Raw genomic sequence first — 25,806 nt, forward strand, 5'->3', positions numbered from 1 at the left:
ATCAACCATTGTGCACATTCTCTCAAAAACGAGAGTTACAGAAATATCGGTCACTATATTATGTCGTACCTCTGAGAATCTCCCATTTCTCAACCCAAGCGCTAACAAATGAAATAAATAATCTGGAACTCCTACTGCTTTGTACTAGTCAGGACTCCAGACTGGTCTGCTAATATCCTCCAGACCATCCAACATTTCTTCTCTTTCCTCATTCAGAAAGGGACAATACCACAACACAAGTTCGGGCTCCTCAAGCGCAACTTGGATCATTAACAAGAGGAAAAGAATGGAGTGGACCCCTGAATCCTCCGGGAACTGAAATTATTTGGACTGCAGGGTGATTTAGACGCTAGGACTTTTTTCGTACTCTCGTCCTCACGTCTGGGTAAAAGGAAAAAGTCCATCTACCCTGACAGCTTCTGTATTCCCGAACTCTTGAATTGAATATTGAAACGAGACAAACCTTCTCTGTTGATTCTCACAATTCAAACTAAGCCAAGTATTCACTTTCTCCACCAGTCCACATGTTAGCAATTAGACGTGAAAATAAAGTAGATAAAAAAAAAAAAATCTTGAAATGGAGCACACATAAATATATTTTTGTGTGTGCTCTAATAATAACAATGTTCATGTATTTAGTGTAATTCAAACGTTTTATGGATATGAAAATCGACGCCTTTTCAAAATTTCTTTTCAAAATTGTAATTATTGACTCTTGTGTGTAGTTCTGTCTCTGGCGCCGATAACCTAAACACTTTGAGCACCGGCCGAATACATATAGAATTTACCCTGTGCCCGGCCCATTTTTGAGAAATTTCATGCTTTGTGAAGGGTTTCTTAAAGTGTCATAATTATGAAAATACTAGGTAAAATTAATCGAAACTTGTCATATTTATTTGAAACAATTTAATAAGTCATTTTTGTATGAAGGTTTTCCCAACAGTGACCTTTATGGAGAGCCACGTTGCAATGTTCGCACATATACAGGGTCTCGCTCCTTTTATTGTGCTTTGTATCCCGGAGCCGTGCAAACACGTGATTATAATAACCACGCGTTGTGTCCCGGTCCCGTTTTTTCACGTGGTTTACCAACGGCGAAAAAGTACTAATAAAAGTCACCAGATGTCGAAAAAAGGCATTTTTTAAGACAGCTGGTAAACCACGTGAAAACACGGGACCGGGACAAAAGGCGTGTTTATATAATCACGTGTTTACACGGCTCCAGGATACAAAGTGTTTAATATAAAGGATTCCATTTTGATACGATTGCCTCTCTACAAAAAGCTATTTTTTATATCTTCAGATATTTTGTTTTCAGTTAAGTTTAAGTGTTTATATTTTTTTTCTGTATTTTGTTTAAGTCATAATAAATAAAGTAATTAAACTTTCTATCCATTAGATGGGATCTAATTTTGGCTAGCGCTTAACTAGCCACATCTTTCATTCATGGCGAGTTGTTGTACACATTATAGATGAAACAAAGGCCACTTCCCACGAACCTGCCGAGTGCATCAGGAGGCTGTCTGAACTACACGGTACCCTGTGTGCTGCAGCCAGAGAAGTGGACACCAGCTTCAGTCTTCCAGTCCTCATCATCCTCATCAGTACTCTACTGCATCTCATTGTCACTCCGTACTTCCTCATACTGGAGATGAGTAAGTCAATCCCGTTTGAAAACAAGACAAGTAATTTTGGTATTCACAGAAATTATTTGTTTTATGGTTGCCACGTTTTTACGACTAAATTAAACAAACGAAGTAAAACTTCAATTATCGGACTCTCCATAGATACCCACCGTTATGGTCTCTTACCGGGCCAAAAATCTTCCATTTGTCTAGTTTAAATATTTTAAGAGTTAATTAAATATTTTTCTACAATGATTAAGTCATACCTATATACAAAAATAATTGAACGTGCAGAAAGAAAGAAAATGCAGAAAGCAGCCAGCCCACAATTAAAAAAAGAGAAATTGGTGTTTTCGAATTCAGGAAGTCCAATTCTATGTTCTGCTTAAAACGGCTAGGTCGTTTTCATACAAATAACTGTATTATTCACCTTTTGAAAATTTCATGATGTCAAAATGTCATAAAAATTAATATCACCTCATACATTCAGAGTTTGTATGAGGTTTCATTCAATATTATATCTGGCTGTCATGAAAATCGGGTCATATACGAGTGTACATGATAAAATTCTTTTTTGCATTATAAAAAAACGGATGCATGCATTTTTTATCATTTGCCAAAGTTAAAAACATTCCAACTGTTGCGTAGATTTGATTATTTACACCTTTCACTAAAGTGCTATTATCTCAGTTTCACTTTTCTATGGAAGGCTGCTTTCTGCATAACTACGTTCAATTATTGTATTTGATTGCGATTTTTTTGAGTAGGCTCTACCCAAAAAATTAAAACAGCAGACTCCACAAGTTGTTCAAAAATATAACTTTAATTTCAGCTAGTACTCACCGACCGCATAATTTGGTTTTACAATTTCTCTGGTGTTTGGCGCATGGATTTCGGTTGCTGCTGTTGGTCGAGCCATGTCACCTTACCAAAGCTGAAGTAAGTACATTTCCAATCAAACTTACTACATTTATTTGTTCTTCTTCCTATGATGCCTCTCCACAGTGAAGGTTATCTTACATCGTGGCAATATTTATTTTCTTTACACCGCAACAAAACGTGGAAGTGTTTAAATGATAGGTGATACGTAGTCTTTACTTTGTTTTCCTTCAACTTTTCTAAAAAATATCTTACACTAATTTAAAAGAACAAAAATAACTTTGCCATCCCGACAATATATTTTACAACTTTTCACCCATCCTCATAAATAACTGTTTTCTTAGACGGGCGGCCTCCGTGGTGTGGTGGTCAAGGCGCTTGACTAGCACACGGAAGGTTCCGGGTTAGATTGCCGGTGAGAACACAAAAAAAAACTGTGATTTTTCTCAAGCCTGAGTGTTCTGCGATGTAATTCACCACTGTAATTAAGACTCTTGGCCTGTTGTGGTGCAAAAATAAAATAAATGAGGCTGACGGTTTCAGGGGAAATTTTCAGTGGCAGAAAAAAGAATAAGCGATTTTTCAGCCAGTTTTTCTGTAATGTGGTTTTTACAATCTTCAGTTATTGTGATCTTTTTCAATCCTCTTTTATCAAATCATCTTCAAAGACAAGCAATAAATATGGGAAAAGAACTCTAAAATATGTGGTTCCAGTTATGTTCAATTTGTTACCAAACAATCTTAGAAATGGCACAACCAAAAGTGACAAGGGCAAAATAATAGACTGGCTATTCGATCAGGAGTTTATATATTAATAAAATTGAATATTTGTAAATATAGATATATATAAAACAGAATTTTTAAAAATGTTATATTCTCATGGATATTTATATGTGTGTATATGTGTGTTCATATGTATGTATGTGTATGTATATGTGTATGTGTATATATATATGTATATGTGTATGGATATGTATGTGTACATGTACGGGTAGATATATATAAAGATATGGATAAAGGTATGGATATAAATATAGATTTAGACTGAGATATAGATATAGATATGGATATAGATATAGATATAGATATAGATATAGATATAGATATAGATATAGATATAGATATAGATATAGATATAGATATAGATATAGATATAGATATAGATATAGATATAGATATAGATATAGATATAGATATAAATAATATCTATATCTATAAATAAGAAATAATATTTTTAATAAAATGCTGTGTGCCTATTAAATATGTACACACTTCTGTTTTAAATTTTGGGACTCCGGTTTTGTATTTATTTTTTATCTTATAATTGCAATATCATTTACTTATTTTTTACTTTTTTTTACATTTTTCCAAATATTATTTGAAAACATAAATTATATGTACTTTTTTTTTCGCTCCTTATATTTAAGTTAGTAGTAATTATTATTCTACAACTATGTAGTGTTATAATATGTTTTAATGTATAGAATCTTTACCGACAAGCCATATTAATTGGCTTGGTAAGTCCTGTAAAAAAAAAAAAAAAATTAAAAATGTTTTAAAAATAATAAAAATGTAATATTGTATGTAAATAATAAATAAAATAAAAAACAACTATTTCCTTTAATCCTTTTTATCCTTTTTTCATCACATGTTCTTTTCTTTATATTATCTTGTCTCCTTTTTACTCGTCTTTTTTGTTATCTTACCTAACCTTCATTAACCTTCAATTTTTGATCTCCTTTTTAACTTGTCTTTTCACATCTTGTTCTGACTATCTAATATACATTATTATAAATTAATACCTACCCACCATCCTTTTAATTTTTCTATCGCAGCTACACACAACAATATTAACGTGTATACGTGCCTGTCAAAATCATAACTAACCCAGTATTAAACTAACATCAAATGAGTGAGGCGCTCTGAACACAAAATAAAACAACTGAGCTGTACCAGCGTCCTCCAGAATCACTAGGTCTAAACACAAACTGTGCCAGCACTGCGAGACCGCCAGCTTCTCCACCAAGTTCCAGCATCGCGTCACGCCTCAACACAACAGCATATTAGTTGAGTTGCGCAACCTTCCCCTATAACCATGTAGTCTACTCTAAATATTCCTTCTACGTGACGATGGATTTCTTCACACCTTGTCCACTCTTCAACACATCTCATCTTGTCAGCTTTTTCTCGTCATTTTTGTTTGGTTGCCTAACCCATACCGTTTTTAACTTTTTGACCCAAGATGTCTCCCATCTATTGATGCATTGCCCCTTTTTTAGTCTGCAGAGAATGCAACTGGAGGCGCGATGCAGAAGTCTAAATGAGGATTTACACAATGTGCATGAAGTGATTAGTCATAGGGACTTGTCAAGAGAGGTAACATTATACATGACAGAAATAGTGAAGGCAATAAAAGGTATCAATGATAGCAGGACTCCAAATGCCGAACACTCTTCAAGTGGATCGGAAGATCTGTTGACGAATTACAACGGTCCGCCTTCTCCTGACGAGTTTTCTGTGGTTTCCTCCTCACTAGAGCAAATACGGAGAAGCTCTTGAAACAGGTCACAGCCGAAACATCTCACCGATCCTTACATAAAATAACTAAATAAAGTTTTTCATTGAAGTAAATTTAATATAAATTTAAAAAAAATAAAAAATAAGTAAACAAATAAATAACTATCGCTTTGAAGTAAATATAAACCTTGTACATTACAAGCAAGGTAAAAGAATAATGCAACTAACATATAAAAAATAATAAAACTTTTTTACCTTTTTTCCACCACTTTTTCTTTACATCTTTTCTGTATTATTTTGCTCTTTTTTATGTTTTCTTTCATTATCCATCTTCCGTCGTCACCTGGTTTACTTGACTTACTCCTCAGGCTGCCCGCACGGGGGACATAGTAGGGGAGATGCTCGGGCACGGGGCCGCCGGCAGCGCGGTGCTGCGCCGCCTGGAACTCTTCTCCCGCCAGCTGCTGCACCGCGCCCCCAACTTTACAGCCCTAGGGGTCTGCAGTCTGGACCGGCCTCTGATAGCAAGCGTAATTATTACCTACTCACTGATTAACCATTATTTTAAACATAATATCCACTTTTTAACAAAGACGCGTTCTCGTGATTTACCCTAATAGTTCATGGCAATATCCAACTGTACTAAATAAATATATACTTGTGATGCGAGAAACGATCCTCTCGTACAGTGTCTGTAACACTACTACAAGAAGCGAATTCGAAAATACCCGACGTGTTATCCATTCGATAAGCTTCGGTATCACTCGAAAATACGACTCCCGTTTGGGATGTAATGGAATCACTCGTACGCTCGTTAATAATTAGAACAGTTCAATTTCGTAACTCCACAAAATTGCCACTGAGTAGCGCCTGCTTACGTCACTCAAGATAAACATTCTTGTTTTCATTGCAGTATCTCAGCTACGCCATAAATGTCTTGTAAAATAATTTGGATTGTTGCGGTACTGGGTATTACTGGGGTAGCTAACGCGTCAGATATCTCCATCCGATGCGTCTTCTATTTACGAAAACACTCGTCCAGCTCTGGTTCGATCTCACACGCAGAACTAAAAAAAATAGTAAAATTTAAATTAGTATTTTGATGGATCTAAATTCAAAGATGTGTGGCACTTACAACCTTACAAAGCTTAAAATATTCAACCCTCTTTATCTCCACCTAATAATCATGTGACGGGCACTACATTTTTTGTTGTGTAAATCGGGTTCGCACTTTACTACCGGTCCAGGAAATATTTTTTTTCAGTATTTAACATATAAATAAATTGAAAACACGTACTAAATTGAAAGGGGATGAATTAATTAACTATTGCTTACGAATCATTTACATTTTTTCGCATCGTTTTATATTCATGAAACATGTTTCCAACTAAAAACATATTGTATTATTAAATGTTTTTTTCACAAAAAGATGCCGGATTACGTCGCATCGGCGGCGGCGGCGTCCGTTCCCACACCTATGGAAAATAACAGAACACCTGTGTCCAGAAATTATATTTACAATCCCCTTTTATTTACTTAAAGCCGTTCGTGAACTCCATTTACCCGCGTCTCCTCCAGATGCTGGTAAAGGCACTGCGTCAGTAGATTTTTTTATGGAGCAATAATTCATTAAATACGAAAAAAAGGAATCTTCCCAGGTGATGATTATCTTAAAAGGCGATGTCGAAAAATCATTTTTTTTAATTTTCATACCGCGAAGCTTTATAGGATTTTTTTATGATGGATATACTTTTCAAAATGTTTTATTATTTTTTTTAAATCGCAGTTTTTTATTTTTTTTAAAATACCTTAAAAACGTTATGACCAACTAAATACGCCAACTATGGAACCAGTTGGATAGGGGAGGGTTGTAGGGGTTTGTGGATGGGATGCTAGTCCAAGATATAAAGGATTTGCTCTATTTTCAAATTACTGGAATGGGGAAATATCACATACTACTAATACCAATAAAAATATCGTGGTTATACAAGTAAAATTGACCATTTGCCAAAATGACGAAATTGAAATTATTGACTTTTTGACATCGTATTAGCATAATGCTTGACTGGTAAAAATGCCAAGTCGATCCGACGCTCTAAAAAGAATTTAATTTGTAAAATTTGTGACCATTTAATAGAAGCTCACAGATTTTTGATAAGTAAAACTGACCAACATACATAGTCACTTTTATTAGTAAATTTATGACCTAAAGAATTGACTAAGTAACAGTTGGTCATTTTTACTTGTGGGTGATGTCACCAGTGAAGAGTTAGTTAGAGTTAGTAGTCAGTAGTTAGTAAGTTAGTATACGTTTTGTATTTGACAGATATGGTTTTTTTTATAAAAAATTCATTAATAAAATTTATTCTTTAGATTATTACTTAACACTTCTTAATTATTTGTTCTTTTTCATTTATGTTGTATTTCTATGTTTATTTAACCTCCATTAATATTTTAAAAATGGATTATTGAAATAAAAAATCAGAAAAACATTATTTTTTTATTTTTTTTTAAATAAAAAGAAATATTTGCGTTCTTATGATTTACCCAAATATTTAATTTTGAGGGCCATTTTCAACGAGTTGTAAATAACTCACTATTAGAAAATGGAATCAAGTTGGAGTATAGTGGGATTCGAACCACAGACCTTTGGTCCGTGAGTCCGAGACACTAGCCACAGGACCACAACCCGATCTTCACAATTTATAGTTATAAAATAAAATACTACCTCCCTCAATGAACGAAACAAAAATGATTATCTGCCAAATTTCATGACAAAATTCACAGGTAAAATTGACTAAGTTTTTTCATTTATTTTTTTTTGTATAAAAGTGATAATATTTTTAAAATATGTTTGTACTTAACATCAAAGTTGAAAGTACCGTACATATAATGTAAAACTACCAACCACCTACTTGAAAAATCTGATCTTTGAGAAGCAATTGAACTCTAGAAAAAACACTAAAATGGCTCCCCTGAACATAATTGATTTTGTCACTTGGTCAATTTCTCTTGTATGCTTACGATATATGAAATTGATTTAGAATAATTGTAATAATAATATTGTGGAGAAATGTTTCCATACATAAATGTAAAAAAGAAATTTAATAAAAATACGTTGCTAAAAAAATGCGACGTGTTTGGCCTTGGTTGTTGTGACGTCAAGATTTGTGATATTGTTCTACACAAATTTCAATGGTTAGGAACAAATAAACGTGAATCGTGACGTATTAAGGGCGTGGCTAATGGAATGACCGCTTTTGCGGGAGTTCAAAATTACAAATTTGAAAGTATTTATAGTATTAAAAAGTAATATTTCCCCATTATGTGTTTATTATACAAAGTATAAATCATATAAATTACATTCTCGGAAGTTACTACAACGCAATTCGGGACTTATATAATGTTAACTTTTTTATTTAAAAAGCACATATTAAGAACAGCAAAGAAACAAAGCAAGTTTAACACCTTTACAACTAAATATATCACAACAATATTTAAGCCAAAAACCTTTTCTTACATAAACAAAATAAATACATAAAAACGCTTTCAAAAATGGAGATCAGGTCGTAAACGCCACATGCTACGCAGACGATGCATCTATGGTGGCAGTAGCAATTCCTGATTATTATAACATATCTATCTTATAGTCGTTAAAATACAGCTTGATTAGAATGACAGTTGTCAGCAAAAGTGACGACATAACTTTGTAGTAATGTCTAAGGAGTGATTTATATTGACACACGAAAAATCATTCGTATCTGGCATGTGAATGTATTTTTTTAGTACAATGCTTGACATATAAATCAACATAAATGTTTAAAATAAGTTTAAAACTAAAACTTTGGCGGCCTCCGTGGTGTAGTGGTCAAGACGCTTGACTCACGCACGGAAGGTTCCGGGTTCGATTCCCAGTGAGAACACAAAAAATAAATTGTGATTTTTCTCAATCCTGGGTGTTCTATGATGTAATTCACCACTGTAATTGGGCCTCCTGACCTGTTTTTTTGTGCAAAAAAAAAAATAATAACAAAAAACTAGAATAAACCTAATTATTAATGACATCCTTACAAGGTTACATCATTTTGCAAAAATGTTTGAGATGGGACAAATTAATCTATGTAAATTGATCGAATTAAAAAATGATTCATTTTATGTTGTTCTTGAAAAAAAGTATAAATGTTTTATTTTTTGGTGAATAATGGTCTTAAACACACTATGATAGGCTTATTTTTGCGTTTTCATATCGATTTTTGGAAACAGGGTTTCATGTTTGCATGAAAAAACTGATAAAATTGATTTAATCGGTACATGATCAGTGATTATTAGTTTGGCAGCTGTCATTTTAATGAAGCTAATTTTTAACTCTTAAAAGACTGTGCTGAATAATCCCTTTGCAGCCGGTGGTGTAACACAATGTGACCACAAGCATAAGTCGAGATATTTTGAAATGTAAGCTAAAATACCAAATTATTTACAATGGTATGTGTTAAAAATGATCTTTGTTCAAATATGTTACATAAAAAATATAAAATTAAAGCATATTTATGCAAAATAAAGTTAGAAATTGTGTTCATTCCTTTTAAAATCCTGCCAGCAAGCGCTGCCGCCCGCGTCTGGTTGTCGACTGAATTCCGAATTACACTTACGACTGAATTTAGCGGAAATAGATCAACCGGGAGACTAGAAAGTATGCTATGCTAATACAACTCTTATTTGAATGCAAAAAAGAATATCAAATTTTTATTGCAAATAAATACTAGATTTTATTAGAATAAATAAAAACGCTGTTAAAACATATTCTTAGAATAATATTGAAATAAAACCTAAAAAAATAGCAAAAAAAACTTGTAAGAAATAAAATAATAGTACGTAATACGTGATATAATCAAATCATAATTAAACATACACAAAAATGACAACGTAAACACGTTTTTTAAAACTAGTTACGAAGAAATTTTTTGAACACTTTAAATGAAATAACTTTGCACACTTCCTTGGGTACACTTCCACTTATTTGTTTGACCAATTAGCGCTTTCATCCTCTAATGGACATCTTCAGACTGGCGAATATTATACAATGTAAGGATGATTTATAGAAATCAAAATATTATCTTAAGTGTGGAAATGAGTGGAAGTGTACCAAGTATTTTTGATTAATAACTTATATGTAAATGTATGTAAATATTACATCATTACAATGAAATTCCATCAAGAATTGTCAAAAAATAATTTAAATCAGATAAATTGTGAATAAATTGTATAAACATTTCGGGAACACGGTGTGTTAAATACAGCGTCAGCTCGGTATGCTACAAAAAACTTCACGCGACTGATGTGTTCTCTGTCCCACAAGTGGTATAATTCTGTATCGTGCTCTTTCGGTATTGTTTTCTCGGTCACTCAAGCTCCGCCCCTAACGAATAGTGTCCTTGTCGGTCTTCTGATATGCTATATTCTCGTGCTCTTTCTTATAAAATTTAATAAACCACTTATAATACTGGCATCTCTTTCGTTTGTTTTAATTTATTTTACAAAATGAAGAAATTATTTTTTATAGAAAAAGCCCGTGCATTTTTTATAAAAATGTTTCCTTATTTTGGTGTAAAAAAGTCCATATAAGGATTACAAAAAATATGAGTTGGTTATTTAAAAAAATAAGAGAGTTATTAAATGTTTTTTACCCGAGGTAGACATCCGTTACCGCATAGCCACACATGAGTTAAGGACATAGTCCTTAAAAATTAGTCCTTATAAGTTTGTAAAACAAAAGGTTAAAGTATTAAAAAATATTTATGTTTTAAAAGCTCGAGCCACAGCATCCTAAACTTCGAAGTTTTACAAACGAGTAAAGTCTTAGCAGCATCTGCGTACGTATTTTGATGGGAAATTAAAATTTATCTTCAATTTTATCTACAAAGTAAAATTAAGTTTTCTGTATGAAAAATAGAATTTGTTTACAATTTTTTCCTAAACATGTTCAATTACCGGTTACTGACGAAGATATTCTGAATTTTCATACAAATATACACACTTTCATACATAAATATCGATATTAGTTTATACCGTTTAGGTATTTACCGATGAAGATAGCCGTTCATAATCGTGGCCCTGTAGCTCACAAATAACTATCGACGTGCCAATAAGCGACGTGATAACAATTTCTCGATAACAATGGAACATCCGTGAACACGTCCTAATATTGAATGTAAAAATATTTACGTTTTGCGACGTATAATCCAATCAATCACATATTTGAATTCCGTCGGTGTAAATATGGAAAATATTCCATAACAGCTATTTTTATTTATTTATTTTATTTTATTTTATTTGGGAAATCAACAAGTCTACATACATATTTATAGTAAACAAACAGATATAGTGTATAAACTCAGAACTAATAACAGATTTCCACAAAGTTAGTAAAGAAAATATATTACATATTAAATAAATACATATAAGTTTATACATATAAAAATGTTATTTTCATGTACTCGTAAATATTTTTCAATAATCAAAGGATATTTTACATTTTTTAATAACAGCAAGTTATTGTAAATTGGGCGGGATAAGGACAAGAAAGCTTGAAGAGAGGATAAGGAGGGGAAGGGAGATGTACATATTTATTATTATAATGTCTACTAAGTTACATAAAGCATTTTTAGTGTAAATTTTAAATCTGACAGAGTGATGTTTGTGTAATCTATATCTTAAAATTTTGTATTGTACACTGAAAAAATCCTACGAAAAAAAGCATTTTTAACTTACGATGTTTTACTTATTGGTACATGAAAAAGGTGGTACCGACTACAAATCCTGGCTGGCACATGTATTGTTATTAAACTAAGTAGTTCTGTATAATTTCAATTTCATAATTTTTTGAAGCAGTAGTCAGTCCGCACACACTCAGCGGTATTGTAGAGAAGTGATTCCATGGTGGGTGGAGGCAGTGAGAGTGCTATCATGCTATTTATTGCATTTAGCCGGCGGTTGGCAAGCCAAATGTCAAGAAAAGCAGTCGCCATAGTAATTGTTATGATTTTTCACTTTTTTGTAGTACTCCTTACTATTTTGCAAATGTAAATTAGTATTGTATTATTTTTTATAGTAAACGCCGATTTTTCGCCAGTGAACTGTATTTATGAGGAAAATAAAATACAAACCGTCATAAGCGTTGACTTAGAGATTACACACGCCTTGACTTATGACTGCGATAACTTAAGCATGTTCATTATTTTTTAAATTTATTGCAACAGAGAGGGAAAACATTTTGAGAAGGGAATAAGGGAGTCTGAGCATTTACAAGACTTTTGACCGGTCATTTATTTATTTAACTTTTTGTACATAATGTTATTTGTACATTGGCGGGCTTATTGCCAAATGGCCATTTCTTCCAACCAACCAATAAAATAAAAGTTTTATTTTTATTATTCAGGTTGCAGAACATATTCAATAGATAAAAAAGATTAAAAAGCTAAAGATATTTAAAAATAGAAATAAACGTATTTGTTTATAAATTACCTTAAATCAAAATTATTACTCAATGGGAAAAAGGAAAAAAAGAGGAAAAAGGAAAGGAGGAGAGAAGGAGGAAGAGAAAGGACGTCTTTAGACGTGATTTAAACAGAGATAATGTAGTAACATCTTTGATGGTGGATGGGAGATGATTCCACAGTCGAGCCGCATGGACACATGAGTTAGAGAAGAAAGAGGAATTGTGGATTGGTATTAAGAGAGTGCCTTGAGAATTAGAACGAAGAGGTAAACCATGAACGGATAAGCGTTGAAATTTTTCACGCAGGTATATAGGAGCGTTAGGACTATGAAGTACATTGAACAGAAGTGAGAGGGAGTGAAAGTCTCTCCGCTGTCTAATTTTGAGCTATTTCAGTTGCCTACGATAATCAGAAATGTGGTCATATTTCCTAAGACCAAAAATGTACCTTATGCATGTATTCTGAATTCGCTCAAGTTGGCATTGACTGGTTTAAGTGTCCACTTTCTCCCTTGGGTGAAAATCCAGCCAGTCTGCAAGCCTTTGGACATACTCATAACATTGTTGAATTAACTACCTGGTAAAAGAAGAAATATATAAAAATTAGAAAATTGTTTTCAGGCGTTGCCTAGTAGGTGAATTGGTTCAGCCGGTTGAATCTCACCCACATGATAAAGGTTTCAACTCTTTTACTTCACAAAAGTCAACAGGTGGAAGAGTTGAGGAAATGTGGATCTTTAAACATGGGCAGAATGGTGAATGTTACATAGTGTGTAAAGTGGTCACTTAAACCAGCCAATGACAGGTCACAAGCCCCGTAAATGCCTAGACTCCCAAATTCCCTTCTCAATAATGTTTTCACTCTTTGTTGCAATAAATTTTTATATAAACAACTTCTTAAGGAGAAAATCCAGCCAGTCCGCAAGCATTTGGACATACTTTGTTGATGTTAATTATTGTTCATTGTGATCGCTCAAATGCTTAGCATGTTTTTTTCCGGATGCTAAGAAATGTCGTACGGCACGATAAACACATGCGGAATGGAAGCAAGATTCGGATACATGTACAAAACAAATATAACTACGATGTTGTAACTTATATTTAGTTACTATAGTAAGGCCAATTTAATAGGTCACATTTGACATTTGTCGGTTTTAGCTTTATAGTGAGGTGACCTGCTTAAAAACATCGATTAAAGTGAATGAATCGATTCGGACTTCAAACATAATATACTCGTATGTGAATTGAATTCAGTTACTATGAAAAAGTACTTATGGGTACTGTAATTTTATTTTAAAAATTCTAAGTCGAATCCTTGTCCCATTATTACTTTCTATCATAAATTTAAGGAACAAAATAATATATATTTGAGTTTGTCCAAATGTTCGTAGAGAAAATACTGGATTTCACCCTTTCACTAAAATCAATGAATGGAAGAATTGAAGAAATATGAATGTTCAAACATGGGCAAAATGGTGAATGTTGCACATTGTGTAAAGTGACCACTTAAACCAGCCAATGACAGGTCATAAGCCCTGTAAATGCCCAGACTTCTTAATTCCCTTATTTAAGGTATTCTCCATCCCTGTTGTAATTTGTTAAAATAAGATAAGTACTTAATTTAACAAAATTATCAACATTCGATTTTTCTGGGTAACATCCCTTGTGCTTAAAAAAAGGGTTCACTGATGCAACATTGTAACGACGTTTAGAACAGAAAAAGTTTATTATGTTTAGAATGGTTCATTAGTGAAAGTAAATCGTAAAATTACATTATTTTGTCATTATTACAATAAATATGTAATCGTAATTGAAAAAAGTTAAGCAATTGTGCAGTTCTAAATTTGAAAAAATTTCATAATATTTTATTACCGCCCTTACAATGTTATTTTGTTGGATTTTGATGAAGTGTCAAATGTGACCTATTAAATTGGCCCTACTGTAATTTAAAATACTTGGTATACTTCCATTTATTTGTTCGACCAATAAGCGCTTTCACCCTCTAATGGGCATCTTCAGACTGGTAAATATTATACAGTGTAAGGATAATTAATAAAACACTAAATATTATTTTAAGCGTAGTTACATTTAAAAATAAGTTGAAAGAGATACGATACGCAATATTTCAATGAAACAGAGTAGGACAAATTATTGAAACACGTGTTGGCGGTGTACTGTAAGATAGAATTTTATTATATGGAAATGCACAGAGTGTTTAGATTCTATCTGCTTATTTATAAAAATTCTATCGCTATTATTGTTTATCCTATTTTTTTATCAAATTCTTGATTAAATCACTATCCTCCTTATTCGCATCGCAAGTGGTGCATAGGGCACTGCACTGGCGCTCCAATCGCAATGTATTTGCAAATCTGGGGTGGTATTCTGAACGCTCTCACAAGCGTAGAGAACGCCTTTTCATCGCGAAAGTGTTCAGAATACCAGCCCTGGATTATTTTTGTTACATTGCCAGTAAGTTGATCAGTCGTACGCTCCAGGCACCGTCCAGGAACAATGAAATATTTTTCAATGCATGGGGGAGTTTTTACCGGTTGTTAGAAAGTTAAGAACATTCGTCAACTTTTAAAATTTCAGATAACGGCGGCAGTTACCACATATTTGGTTATACTGATTCAGATCGAGTACCAACCGCAAAATCAACAATCTATAAACGTGACGTCACCACCTGCCTCTACCACTTAAAGGAAATAAGACATTTTGGAAAGTGTAAAAATCTCATATAAATAAAACAGTTCTGTATGCATATAAAATTCTTTTTAATTACTGAAACAATTTTTTATGAACGTCTTGTTTAATTTTAACAATATTTTTGGTGAATACAAATGTTTCCGATGGGAATGCCATATCTGTTCAAAAGTATTTCAATTAGAGATCAAACGGATATCCCGTAACTATCCGGTATCCGGCCTTTTTTTACTATCCGACCGGATACCAGATAGTATCCCAATATCCGGGGGGTACCTAATGTTCATTAGATCGAGAATTCCATGAAATGTACGACACTAAATCGATTTATTGAAATCGACCGTGTTCGATTAAAGATTAAACGCTAATTATTTGAAAAATTGTCATTTTTTTATGCATAAACGTTCTACAATGTTTAGTAAATTAGTACTCTTGACGCTCTCGCGGTGGTAGAGAATACTTCGTTGGCGCGTAATTAGTATGTAAATTACGTGCAAGCGAAGCGTTCTCTACCCTAACGAGAGTGTTCAGAATACCAGCCCAGGAATATTTGGACGATCTCAAAATACTGCATATGAATCTCACTCATATCAAAAAGGGTTTCAGCTCTTTATGGACGTAGTCAAAATATTGTATCCCCGGTTAAAAGGACAAGGTTTTAAAAAATATTTTATTTATTTAATTCTATGATTAGCCATAGTCTTAAAATAGTTACAGTGTGGATTTTTGTACTTTATTTATTAATTGAACATTGCAAAAACCTTTAAGACGTCCTTTAGTAGTAGTGAGTATAATTCAAAAGAATGGTTGATCGCAAAAATAAAGAATACTAGAAATTTCATCCGCCCTACGAGCAGAAGTCAATCGGCCCTTCGGGCCTCGGCTGATTAGGATCTCGGACGCGGATCTTAACAACTTTCAAACTTTTCGAACATACAGAATTGGTTCCTAAAATATTTTTTAGAATCCATGTCCAATAAAATTAATATCGCTTCAGAAAATTTAATAATAAGAACGTATTGTATTGATAAATGAAAAATTAGGATACAGAATAATATTGAAAGTTAGAGTAATTTAATTAGATCAAATATTTAAATGAGGAAGTTCAGTGCTACGGGAAATTTAGGATGTAGAAATTAAATGAATCAAATGTTTTCTAATGCGCGGTAAAACTTAGAGCATTAAATTATACTGTAGAGTTTCTCGAATATGTACAAAAAAAATATTTCAACCAAAAGAACTTTTTTGAATGAAGTCACTAGTACATATGAATCAAATATTGTTAAGAGAGTTGCAAAAGATTTCTGGATTACTTACCGTCAACAGGCCAATCGGCAGAACTGACCGAGAAGAAGTGGAAGAGAACTGGAGACGTCACAGCCGGAGTAATTTTAGAAATACAAAACTTTAAAAAAAATCAAATCTGGTAATACGATAAATAACATTTTTTTTCAAATTGCTTAGCTTATTAAAAAAAATAAAAAACCGCTGAACTTCCTCAAAGTTTCTTGAAATTTAAAAAAAAAAAAAAACTATGTTAATAAAAATTAACTACCTTGAACGACGTCACTAGTTCAATCAAATCAACCAATAAAAGTATTACGATAGATTTCCGGTATGCAGGATCCAATTCACCCATCAGCAGAACTCATCGATGAGCACTTGTGATATCACAAGCAGAGTTATTTCAAAATTAAAAAAAATATTAACTTTAAAAAATTAAAAACTTTAAAAATTGAAAAGTTTAAAAAATTGATAACTGTAACGTACGCGTTACCACGTTTTGCGCTGGCCCGTCGCCCGCGTCTGCGGCAGTCAGACTTCCCGGCGTAAACGGGAAGCCACCCTCCCAAGCCAACACACAAGGCTAGGTCGGGAGGTAGGAGCACGACTGCGCCGACCACACACGTCAACCTCAGTAGCCCTGAAAAGGACTTTCCACCCGGTCCAAGTGGTCTAAAGAGGCGAAGGCAGTCGGCGGGCAGAGCGGAGGCGAAGGCAAGATGGCGGGAGTACTTCAGGGTGGAGGCGAAAATAACAACACACGACCTTTCAGTTACAAGCGCGGAGCTCAACTAATTTATTATTCCAAAGTGCACACGTTATAAACCCTCGCTCGCCACGCTCGGCAAATGGCTCCGTATCGCCGCGCCGATTGGCTCGAGGCGGCGCGGAGGGCACAACCCCCTCCACTCTCGGCCACTTACCGGCCGCGGACGACGTAAATACGGGCGCATTCCGCCCGTACGGGCCATTTGCTTGGAGCCATAACGAGCGACACAAAGCAATACAAACAAATAATATGAACACTTCATAACAATAAAATAGCACAAAACACATATACAACAAACAGTAATTCAATTTTACACAAATCCCTTTCTACATCTACCCCGGTATTGCTATGACCAGACCCGAAAGTGATCAAATATCTTTATTAGAGGTCTAGCCCATAGCTAACAAATACTGGGGTACCTAGCTAGGACTTCTCACTTAAGCGCGTCCGATACAGATAACATTAAAAACTTAAAAAAAATAAAACATTAAAAATCACAGCGCTGATAACACAATATAAAGATAGATTTTTTTTAAATTATGTGTAGTTTAATTGTCTATTAAAAAAAAATAACACTGAACTTCCTTGTTCTGTTTTTTATTCTTCTTTTTGTTGTGGTACCACTCCACAAGGGAGGTTGGCTGTCATCGTGGCAATTTAAGTTTTGTCCGCAGCCGCTTCAAATACGGATTTGAGCTACAGCGCAACCACTCTCTTAATGAGGAACTTCAGCCCTACGGGAAATTGGATACAAAAAATGTTTTCTTACGCGGGGTAAAAATTAGAGCATTAAATTGTATCGCAAAGTTTCTTGAAAATGTACAGAAAAAATAATAAAAAATATTTTGATAAAAACGCACTACTTTAAATGACGTCACTGGTTCATGTGAATCAACCTATGATCTGAGAGCTATGGAAGATTTCCGGTCTGCTTGTCGCTTCTGGACCAATAGGAAGAACTGAATGAGAATAAGCGGAAATGAACCTCTGACGTCACACGCGGAGTTATTTCAGAAATGCAAAACTTTAAAAAATCGTAGCGCCGATAATACGATATGTAAAAATTAAAAAAATATAATTTTGACTTAGTTTAACAGTCTATTAACAAATAAAAAAAATGAAAAAAACCACTGAACTTCCTCATTCTTTTATCCAGGAGATACATCGGCTTCCCACACAGCGTTTTCCTGCAACATTTCCTCGTAATATGATACGGATTATATCGCACTCTAACCATGTATTAAATAACTTAAACACACTTCCTTTTTTTTCTTAGGTCCACTTGCGCAACTAAAATGTAAGTTTTAAAAAAAAATCTTTTCCTTCTGTTAAAAAACACGCAATATCCTGGATTTAAACTAAAGATATTAACTCTTTTTTTATATGATATATTTTGTTGCTCTTTAATAATAAGGCTCTAAGTTATTTTGTTCTCTAAATTGCTCTAAATTCAGTCATATCACTCCACTACTTCGGGAATTACACTGGCTACGTTTACCACGAAGGGTGGAATACACACTCTGTTGGCCTATGTATAAGTCACTGCACAACTCTGCTCCAGAATATCTAAGGGAACTCTGCATTCCAGACGAACTAGCTGACAGACGTCTTACGCTTAGATCAGCTACATCAACGTCGAAAGGTTATTAGTTATTATAAGTCTACGCAAACAGCGCACTAAATTTGGTTGGCGAACGCGCATTTGCGGTCGCAGGCCCTACGGCATGGAATGCTCTCTCAGCCGAAATCCGAAACTGTGAGAGTGAAGTGATGTTTTGGAAGAAACTTAAAACCCACTTGTTCTCTAAATCATTTGAATAAATTCTTAGCATGTGGTGACAAAGTACATGATTTTTCTTAAATTAAAAAGTTAAAATTAAATTTTTATCTTTATATAATCACTTTGTAAAGCGCCCTTGAGGTATTATATTTCGAAAATGGCGCTATATAAGTTATCCATAATAATAATAATAACAATTATTTTTAAGGAATATTTTTATGTTTTTTATATTTTTTATTTCCTTTTTTAATTACTATAAAATAAAAAAAAGTACCTTCCAATCTTTTACAGAGTATTTTTTTTTCTCTTTCTTATATTTCACAAAAATATTATACCTGTTATTTATTATGGGAGCGAAAAATTCATAAATATTTCTTGTATACCCACGAACCGCCCATGCCTTTGCGGGATTTTTGGTGTACTATTTTTACCGTTAATTTGTATTTCATTGCTATGTAATTATTCTTTATTTTTTTAATACTGTTTTACCTCTTATGTATATTGTAAAAAAAAAACAAAAAAGAAAAAAAATAAGTTGAATATAGGTAAATAGGGAATAGGGAAACATAAAGATTTTTTTACAATTTTAAATTAATATGAATACTGTCTAGTAATGAAAATATATTTTTTTTTACTTAAAAGCATTTAGAATATTTTTTAATTTTAAATTTCCGCTAATTAATTGCATCGACCACGCCCCTCATACGTCACGATTCGGTTACATTTCGAACTTTGTGACCGTATAAATTAAATATAAATCTCGACGTCACAATTGTCAAGGCCAAACATGTCGCGTGTTTGCAAATGCATTTTTTATCAATTTCGTTTTGAAAATTATGTATGAAAACATTTCTCCACGATATCTATATTAATCTTTAAATACAATAACTTTTTCTAAATCCTTTTTGTATGTCTTTATCGGTATTCGTAGTATGTGATATTTCCCTAATATTGTTGTATTTATTTTACTTTTTTCATGCAACCTAATCTGTCAATATTTACGAAAACTCAACCAAAAATTGCAGCCACTTACACTCACGCACCCTCACACATACATTTAATCATAATACCTGATTTGTACTCCACGTATTTCTATAGATATCGGTCACTGGTTATCTGTTTAATATATTTTCTATCTGTTGATATAACAAAAAAATAAATTAAATTAAAAACATGTATTTAAGTGACTTCCATTTCTTTTAATTGTTATTTATACTCTAACTTATTTGTTCATTTAATGTTGATACAATTATTCCACAATTTATTTACAATTTGTAAAAATAGACAACAGAAATGTGTAAAAAAATAAATATTACGCAATAGGAAAATATCACTTTTTATTTTTAACAATTTAAAATTAATAAGGGTCTATGAAATACTGTCAAAGAATGACTAAATACGCGTTGGGAATGACTGAGCGTTTGGGCATTTTATTTATTTTATTTTATTTTATTTATTGGGGATATCAACAGTAATACATTTAACAAAAATACAACAAATAAAATATACAGAAAATAAAACCAATGGCAGATATCCACAGAAATACATTAAATACACGTACAATACATACTAGAGTGTTTGTGTGAGTGTAAGTAAGTGAGAGGGTGGGTGTTATATTGGAATGAGGGTGGACATGTGTGTAAATATTGCACAAGTGTCAAGTGTCGAAAATATAAATATAAATATATTGAAAATATTAAGAATTAGAATGAGTTAAGTGTCATCATTTTTGAGGGCTCACGACATGTCTATGTGTATTAATATGTCAGTGTTAATAACACTATGTTGTTGTATGCTTCAGCGCAAAAAGTATATTTTTATAAAATCATAATAAATATGCTTTCAATCTGTGGTAAATAAGAATATTTTTAAATTATGGAAACAAAGAGCGTTTAATTTTAATTTACAAAAAAGTACGACAGTCTTACCTCACCTGTAGCTCAATCACAAATAACTATTGACGTGCTAATAAGCGACGCGATAAAAATTTCTCACTTTGGTTGTTTAGCGTATTTGCGATCACAAAGCAACCTAATATTAAATGCCAAAATATTTACGTTTCGCGACGTATAATCCTGCTGCGCAATCACATATTTGAATTTCACCGGTGTAAATATGGAAAATATTCCAAAACTGCTATTTTATGTATTTACTCATTATTTATCATGCTATTTATTGCATTTAGCCGGCGGTTGGCAAGCCAAATGTCAAGAAAAGCAGTCGCCATTGTAATTGTAATTTAATTTACACTTTTTTGTATTAGATACTCCTTAATATTTTGCAAATGCAATATATTGTATTATTTTTTATAGTAAACGCCGATTTTTCGCCAGTGAACTGTATTTATTTACGAGGAAAACAAAAAACAAACCGACACGAGCGTTCACTTAGAGATTACACACGCGATAACTTAAGCATATTTATATTGTTCATTGTGATCGCTCAAATGCTTACCATGTTTTTAAGCACGTCGATAGTTATTTGTGATTGAGCTACTGACCTTATAACCTTTACTGTGTAAAGCTAGGGTTTCCTAGGACAGCGGTGCCCGTATTTTAACGGCCGTAGTGAACGGTGATGCAGTGGACAGCCATCGTAAAAGTGATTAGAGAGTGGTTTCCTAGGAAAACGGTGTTAAATGGTGTTGATAACACCGTTTTCCTAGAAAACCACACTCTAGTCACCTCTACGACGGCTGTCCACTGCATCACCGTTCACTACAGCCGTTAAATTACGGGCACCGCTGTCCTAGGAAACCCTAGCTTTAGAAGCATAACTCCAACAGATTTTAGTTGTTTTTTGTTACTTTTGTAAGCAACTCTTTATTTGAAAAGCCTTCCAGAGCGTTTAATGTATAAAATTATTGAAATACGAGTTGTTTACATTGATAACGTTCAGATACTGTGAGGCGAATCGCACGAATACATATAATAAAGTTGAGTGCACAGTTCGCGTGCAGTTTGGCACACACCAGTTAAATACTTCATTCCAAATCGCGCATGAAAAACATAAATATTATATACAATTTATATAAATCAACGGCAGCCATAAGCATATAAAATTACAAGGGAATGATACATGAAAAGCTTTTTATAATCGTCAACGTCGCGTAGAGCCGATGCCAAAATCACGAATGATACATTTATTCATGTACCTATTTAATTTGTTTTGGAATACAAACATTACGAGCAGCACATTTTTTCGTAAGATTGACCATTAATAGACCGATAAAAAAGCAGTTCGTCCGGCTGTAAATGAAATACAAGGATCTATTTTCTGTTTAAATTTAACATTCACTATTCTGCCCATGTTTGAACATCCACATTTCCTCAACTCTTCCATCTGTTGACTTTTATTTATTTATTTACTTATTAACGGACATTGTCCATGTATACAATTTATAAGGTTTAAATATTACAATAAAAGAATAGTTTAAAACATTTTTAAAAAAATAAAGAAGCATTGACAAACATAAGGGACATCGAGACAAGATCTGGACTATTTATTTAGTGCTCGTTTAAATCGTTGTAAACTCAAACCAAAAAAGTCCAGATCTTGTCTTGAGTTAACAATACGACAAAGGCGGGTCATTGGAGAATTAAGGCAATAGTTTGTTCTTTGCTGATCGATGAACAGTACTTCATTGTTTCTAAACCTACGAGTCAGAATATTGAATTTTACTTGTCCCAGTAATGATGGAACATCGATTATACCATTTAGTATGCCTAACATATATATGGAGTCAATATTAGTTCTACGTTTTTGTAGACTAGAAATATTTAACATTGACTCTATTTCAGCATAAGAATAATTATCTCTCTCTCTCTTTGTGAAGTAAAAGAGTTAGTTAGTTAGTAACATAATCAAACATTGTTGAATTATTACTACCTGGTAAAAGAAGAAGTATAAAAATTGGAAAATTGTTTTCATGCGTTGCCTAGTAGGTGATTTGGTTCAGCCGGATGAATCTCACCCACGTGATAAAGGTTTCAGCTCTTTTACTTCACAAAAGTCAACAGATGGAAGAGTTGAGGAAATGTGGATGTTCAAACATGGACAGAATGGTGAATGTTACACAGTGTGTAAAGTGGCCACTTAAACCAGCCAATGACAGGTCATAAGCCCTGTAAATGCCTGGACTTCCATATTCCCTTCTCAAAAATGTTTTCCCTCTCCGTTGAAATAAATTTAAATATGAACAACTCCCTAGGGAGGAAATCCAGCCAGTCTGCAAGCATTTGGACATAATAAAACATCTATTTTCTGCTTAATTTCTAACGCACAAAGGTTAACGCCAAACATTTGGACCTAAATAACCTACACGTAGAGCGTTTTCTGAATTTAAGTAATCAGCTGTCCTACGACGCGTTTCTTTAATCAAAATTATAAACACGTAATTAACCATTCTATAGCGCGTTATCTGAATTAAAACTGCCTAGTCAACCGTTCGTTTGTGCGTTTTCTGAATTAAAACTACCTTGTGAACTGGCCCCATGGCGCATTTCAAAAATTATAACAGTGAACTATCGTATGGCGCGTTTTCTTAAATAAAACTACCCAGTAAACTGTCCCTTGGCGCATTTTCTGAATTAACACTACATAGTCAACCGTCTAATAACATGTTTTCTTTCATTTTAAACTACCTAGCTAACAATACAAATATTTCGGTAGTCAGATGGCAGAAGGGATTATCTGTATTTTTGTCTTTGTTTTAGCTTTCAAAAGTTTGAATGAATATTTCAGTAAATCGAAGAAAAAAAATCAACGTCATTTAGAATGGTAATTTACTATTGAAAAGCAACCCTAAAATATTTTAGTTTGTGGAATAAAGTCTTGAAATTGAGACGTTTTTCAGCACTCCTAAACATTTTTGAAAATTTCAGAGGTCCCTTCTGCCATCTGACTACCGATTTATGCATATATGTATCTGCGCAATTTGAATACATAAATATTTATAGTTATTTGTGTATGTACTTATAGGTCAGCCAATATTATGCAGTGGCTTTGGCCTGAATTGTCTTAAGATCAATTTAAAAATGGGTATTGTAAAATATTTTTTTTGGTAAAAAAAAAAAACAATTTTCGGGTCACGGTCCTGTGGTAGTGTTGCGGACGCATATTTGGATAAATGGCTCCGAAACGCAAATATTTATAATTTTTGTACATTTTCTTGAAATACCTATATAACCTCAGAACAGGATATAATATTGAGAAGCCACATAAATTAAATTTGTATTCGATCTTTTGCGTACAACATAAAAATTTCATTTTGCATTTTATAAAACAAATATTATCATTTTTGTCTTTTCCAGATAACAGCAGCAGTTACTACGTATCTAGTTATTTTGATACAGTTTCACGAACAAGCAGACATCTGAAGACTTCTAAAATATTGGATTGGTTGAAAATTGACTCTGTAACAACGGGTTTTCACAATAGGTATACAATAAAACCATTACTTTATGTTTGCTGAAGTCCTTTTTATCTGTATTTATTTATTTATTTTACTTGTATATACAACTTAATGAGGTTAAATTAATAAAATATTATATTGATAACATTTGGCCGACTTGGATGCTCCGCATTTTCTCTCCAATTAAAGGACTGTTAGGTGTTATGTGTGGTCTGCATTGTTGTATGGACTTTGAAGGTGAAGAGTGTGAACAGGCTGGAAGCTTTCGAGATGTGGTTGCAGCTTGCCCACCACATACCGCACACCACACCTGTAGCTCAATCACAAATAACTATTTGAGCGATCACAATGAACAATAATGAACATGCTTAAGTTAACGCAGTATCGCATTACCTCGTAAATAAATACAGTTTGCTGTCGAAAAATCGGCGTTTACAATAAAAAATAATACGATAAATCGCATTTGCAAAATAAGGAGTATCTAATACAAATAAGTGAAAATTAAATTACAATTACTATGGCGACTGCTTTTCTTGACATTTGGCTTGCCAACCGCCGGCTAAATGCAATAAATAACACAATAAATACATGAAAATAGCAGTTTTGGAATATTTTCCATATTTACACCGATGAAATTCAAATATGTGATTCCGCAGCCGGATTATACGTCGCGAAACGTAAATATTTTGACGTTTAATATTAGGTGTGCACGGATGTTTCATTGTGATCGCGAATACGATAAACAACCATGGTGAGAAATTGTTATCACGTCGCTTATTAGCACGTCGATAATTATTTATGATTGAGCTACTGAGGACATAAGTCTCCTTGGCGGTGGCCACATACACGGAAAAAATGGCCGTTGCTGAACGAAAAAAGCAGCCCGAAGGCTAATTTAATAAAACAAAACGTTAAACTATAAAAAGTTAGCACAGTGAGAGATGCACACTGATTATAGATGACAAGATATTCGAACAGGGGTGGTATTTTAAATCTTCTCTACCCCCTAGAGAGTGGTTAATCAACGGATTTTGATTCATATCTGGCCACACTGATGGTTAAACGTCAAATAAATATGAACACGTGAAATCGAACATGATGATTTTAATTCAGAACTAGATTGCGACCTCAAACATTACCCAAAACTATTTAGGTTGAATTGAACAAATCACTTTTTTTTTTTTTAGTTTTTTAAACAGTTTTATGAAACATTAGACGTTTAATCATCCATCTGTGTGGCCATTATATGAAGCAAAGTGTCGTCGTATTAAAAAAAAAAATCGTCAAATTAACCACTCTATTGGGGGTAGAGAAGATGTAGAATACCACTACCGGTCA

At 33.3% G+C, this 25,806-nt stretch overlaps 1 protein-coding gene across 1 annotated transcript in view; it reads left to right on the forward strand.

Annotated features, from left to right (window-relative positions):
* The window catches only part of LOC148279800 (gustatory receptor for sugar taste 43a-like), a 48,137-nt gene extending 23,608 nt beyond the window's left edge, over nt 1–24,529 (forward strand). Inside the window, exons 7-10 of the mRNA XM_088229392.1 lie at nt 1,473–1,655; nt 2,458–2,564; nt 5,390–5,551; nt 24,368–24,529. Coding sequence (XP_088085518.1) covers nt 1,473–1,655; nt 2,458–2,564; nt 5,390–5,551; nt 24,368–24,433 — 518 coding nt within the window. The 3' untranslated portion in view covers nt 24,434–24,529. The remainder of the gene's footprint in view (nt 1–1,472; nt 1,656–2,457; nt 2,565–5,389; nt 5,552–24,367) is intronic.
* Nucleotides 24,530–25,806: the final 1,277 nt, after the last annotated feature.

The sequence above is a fragment of the Micrasema longulum genome, unplaced genomic scaffold (assembly GCF_059751315.1).
Source record: "Micrasema longulum isolate JH-2025_06_02 unplaced genomic scaffold, ASM5975131v1 h1tg000664l, whole genome shotgun sequence".
Classification (NCBI taxonomy): domain Eukaryota; kingdom Metazoa; phylum Arthropoda; class Insecta; order Trichoptera; family Brachycentridae; genus Micrasema; species Micrasema longulum.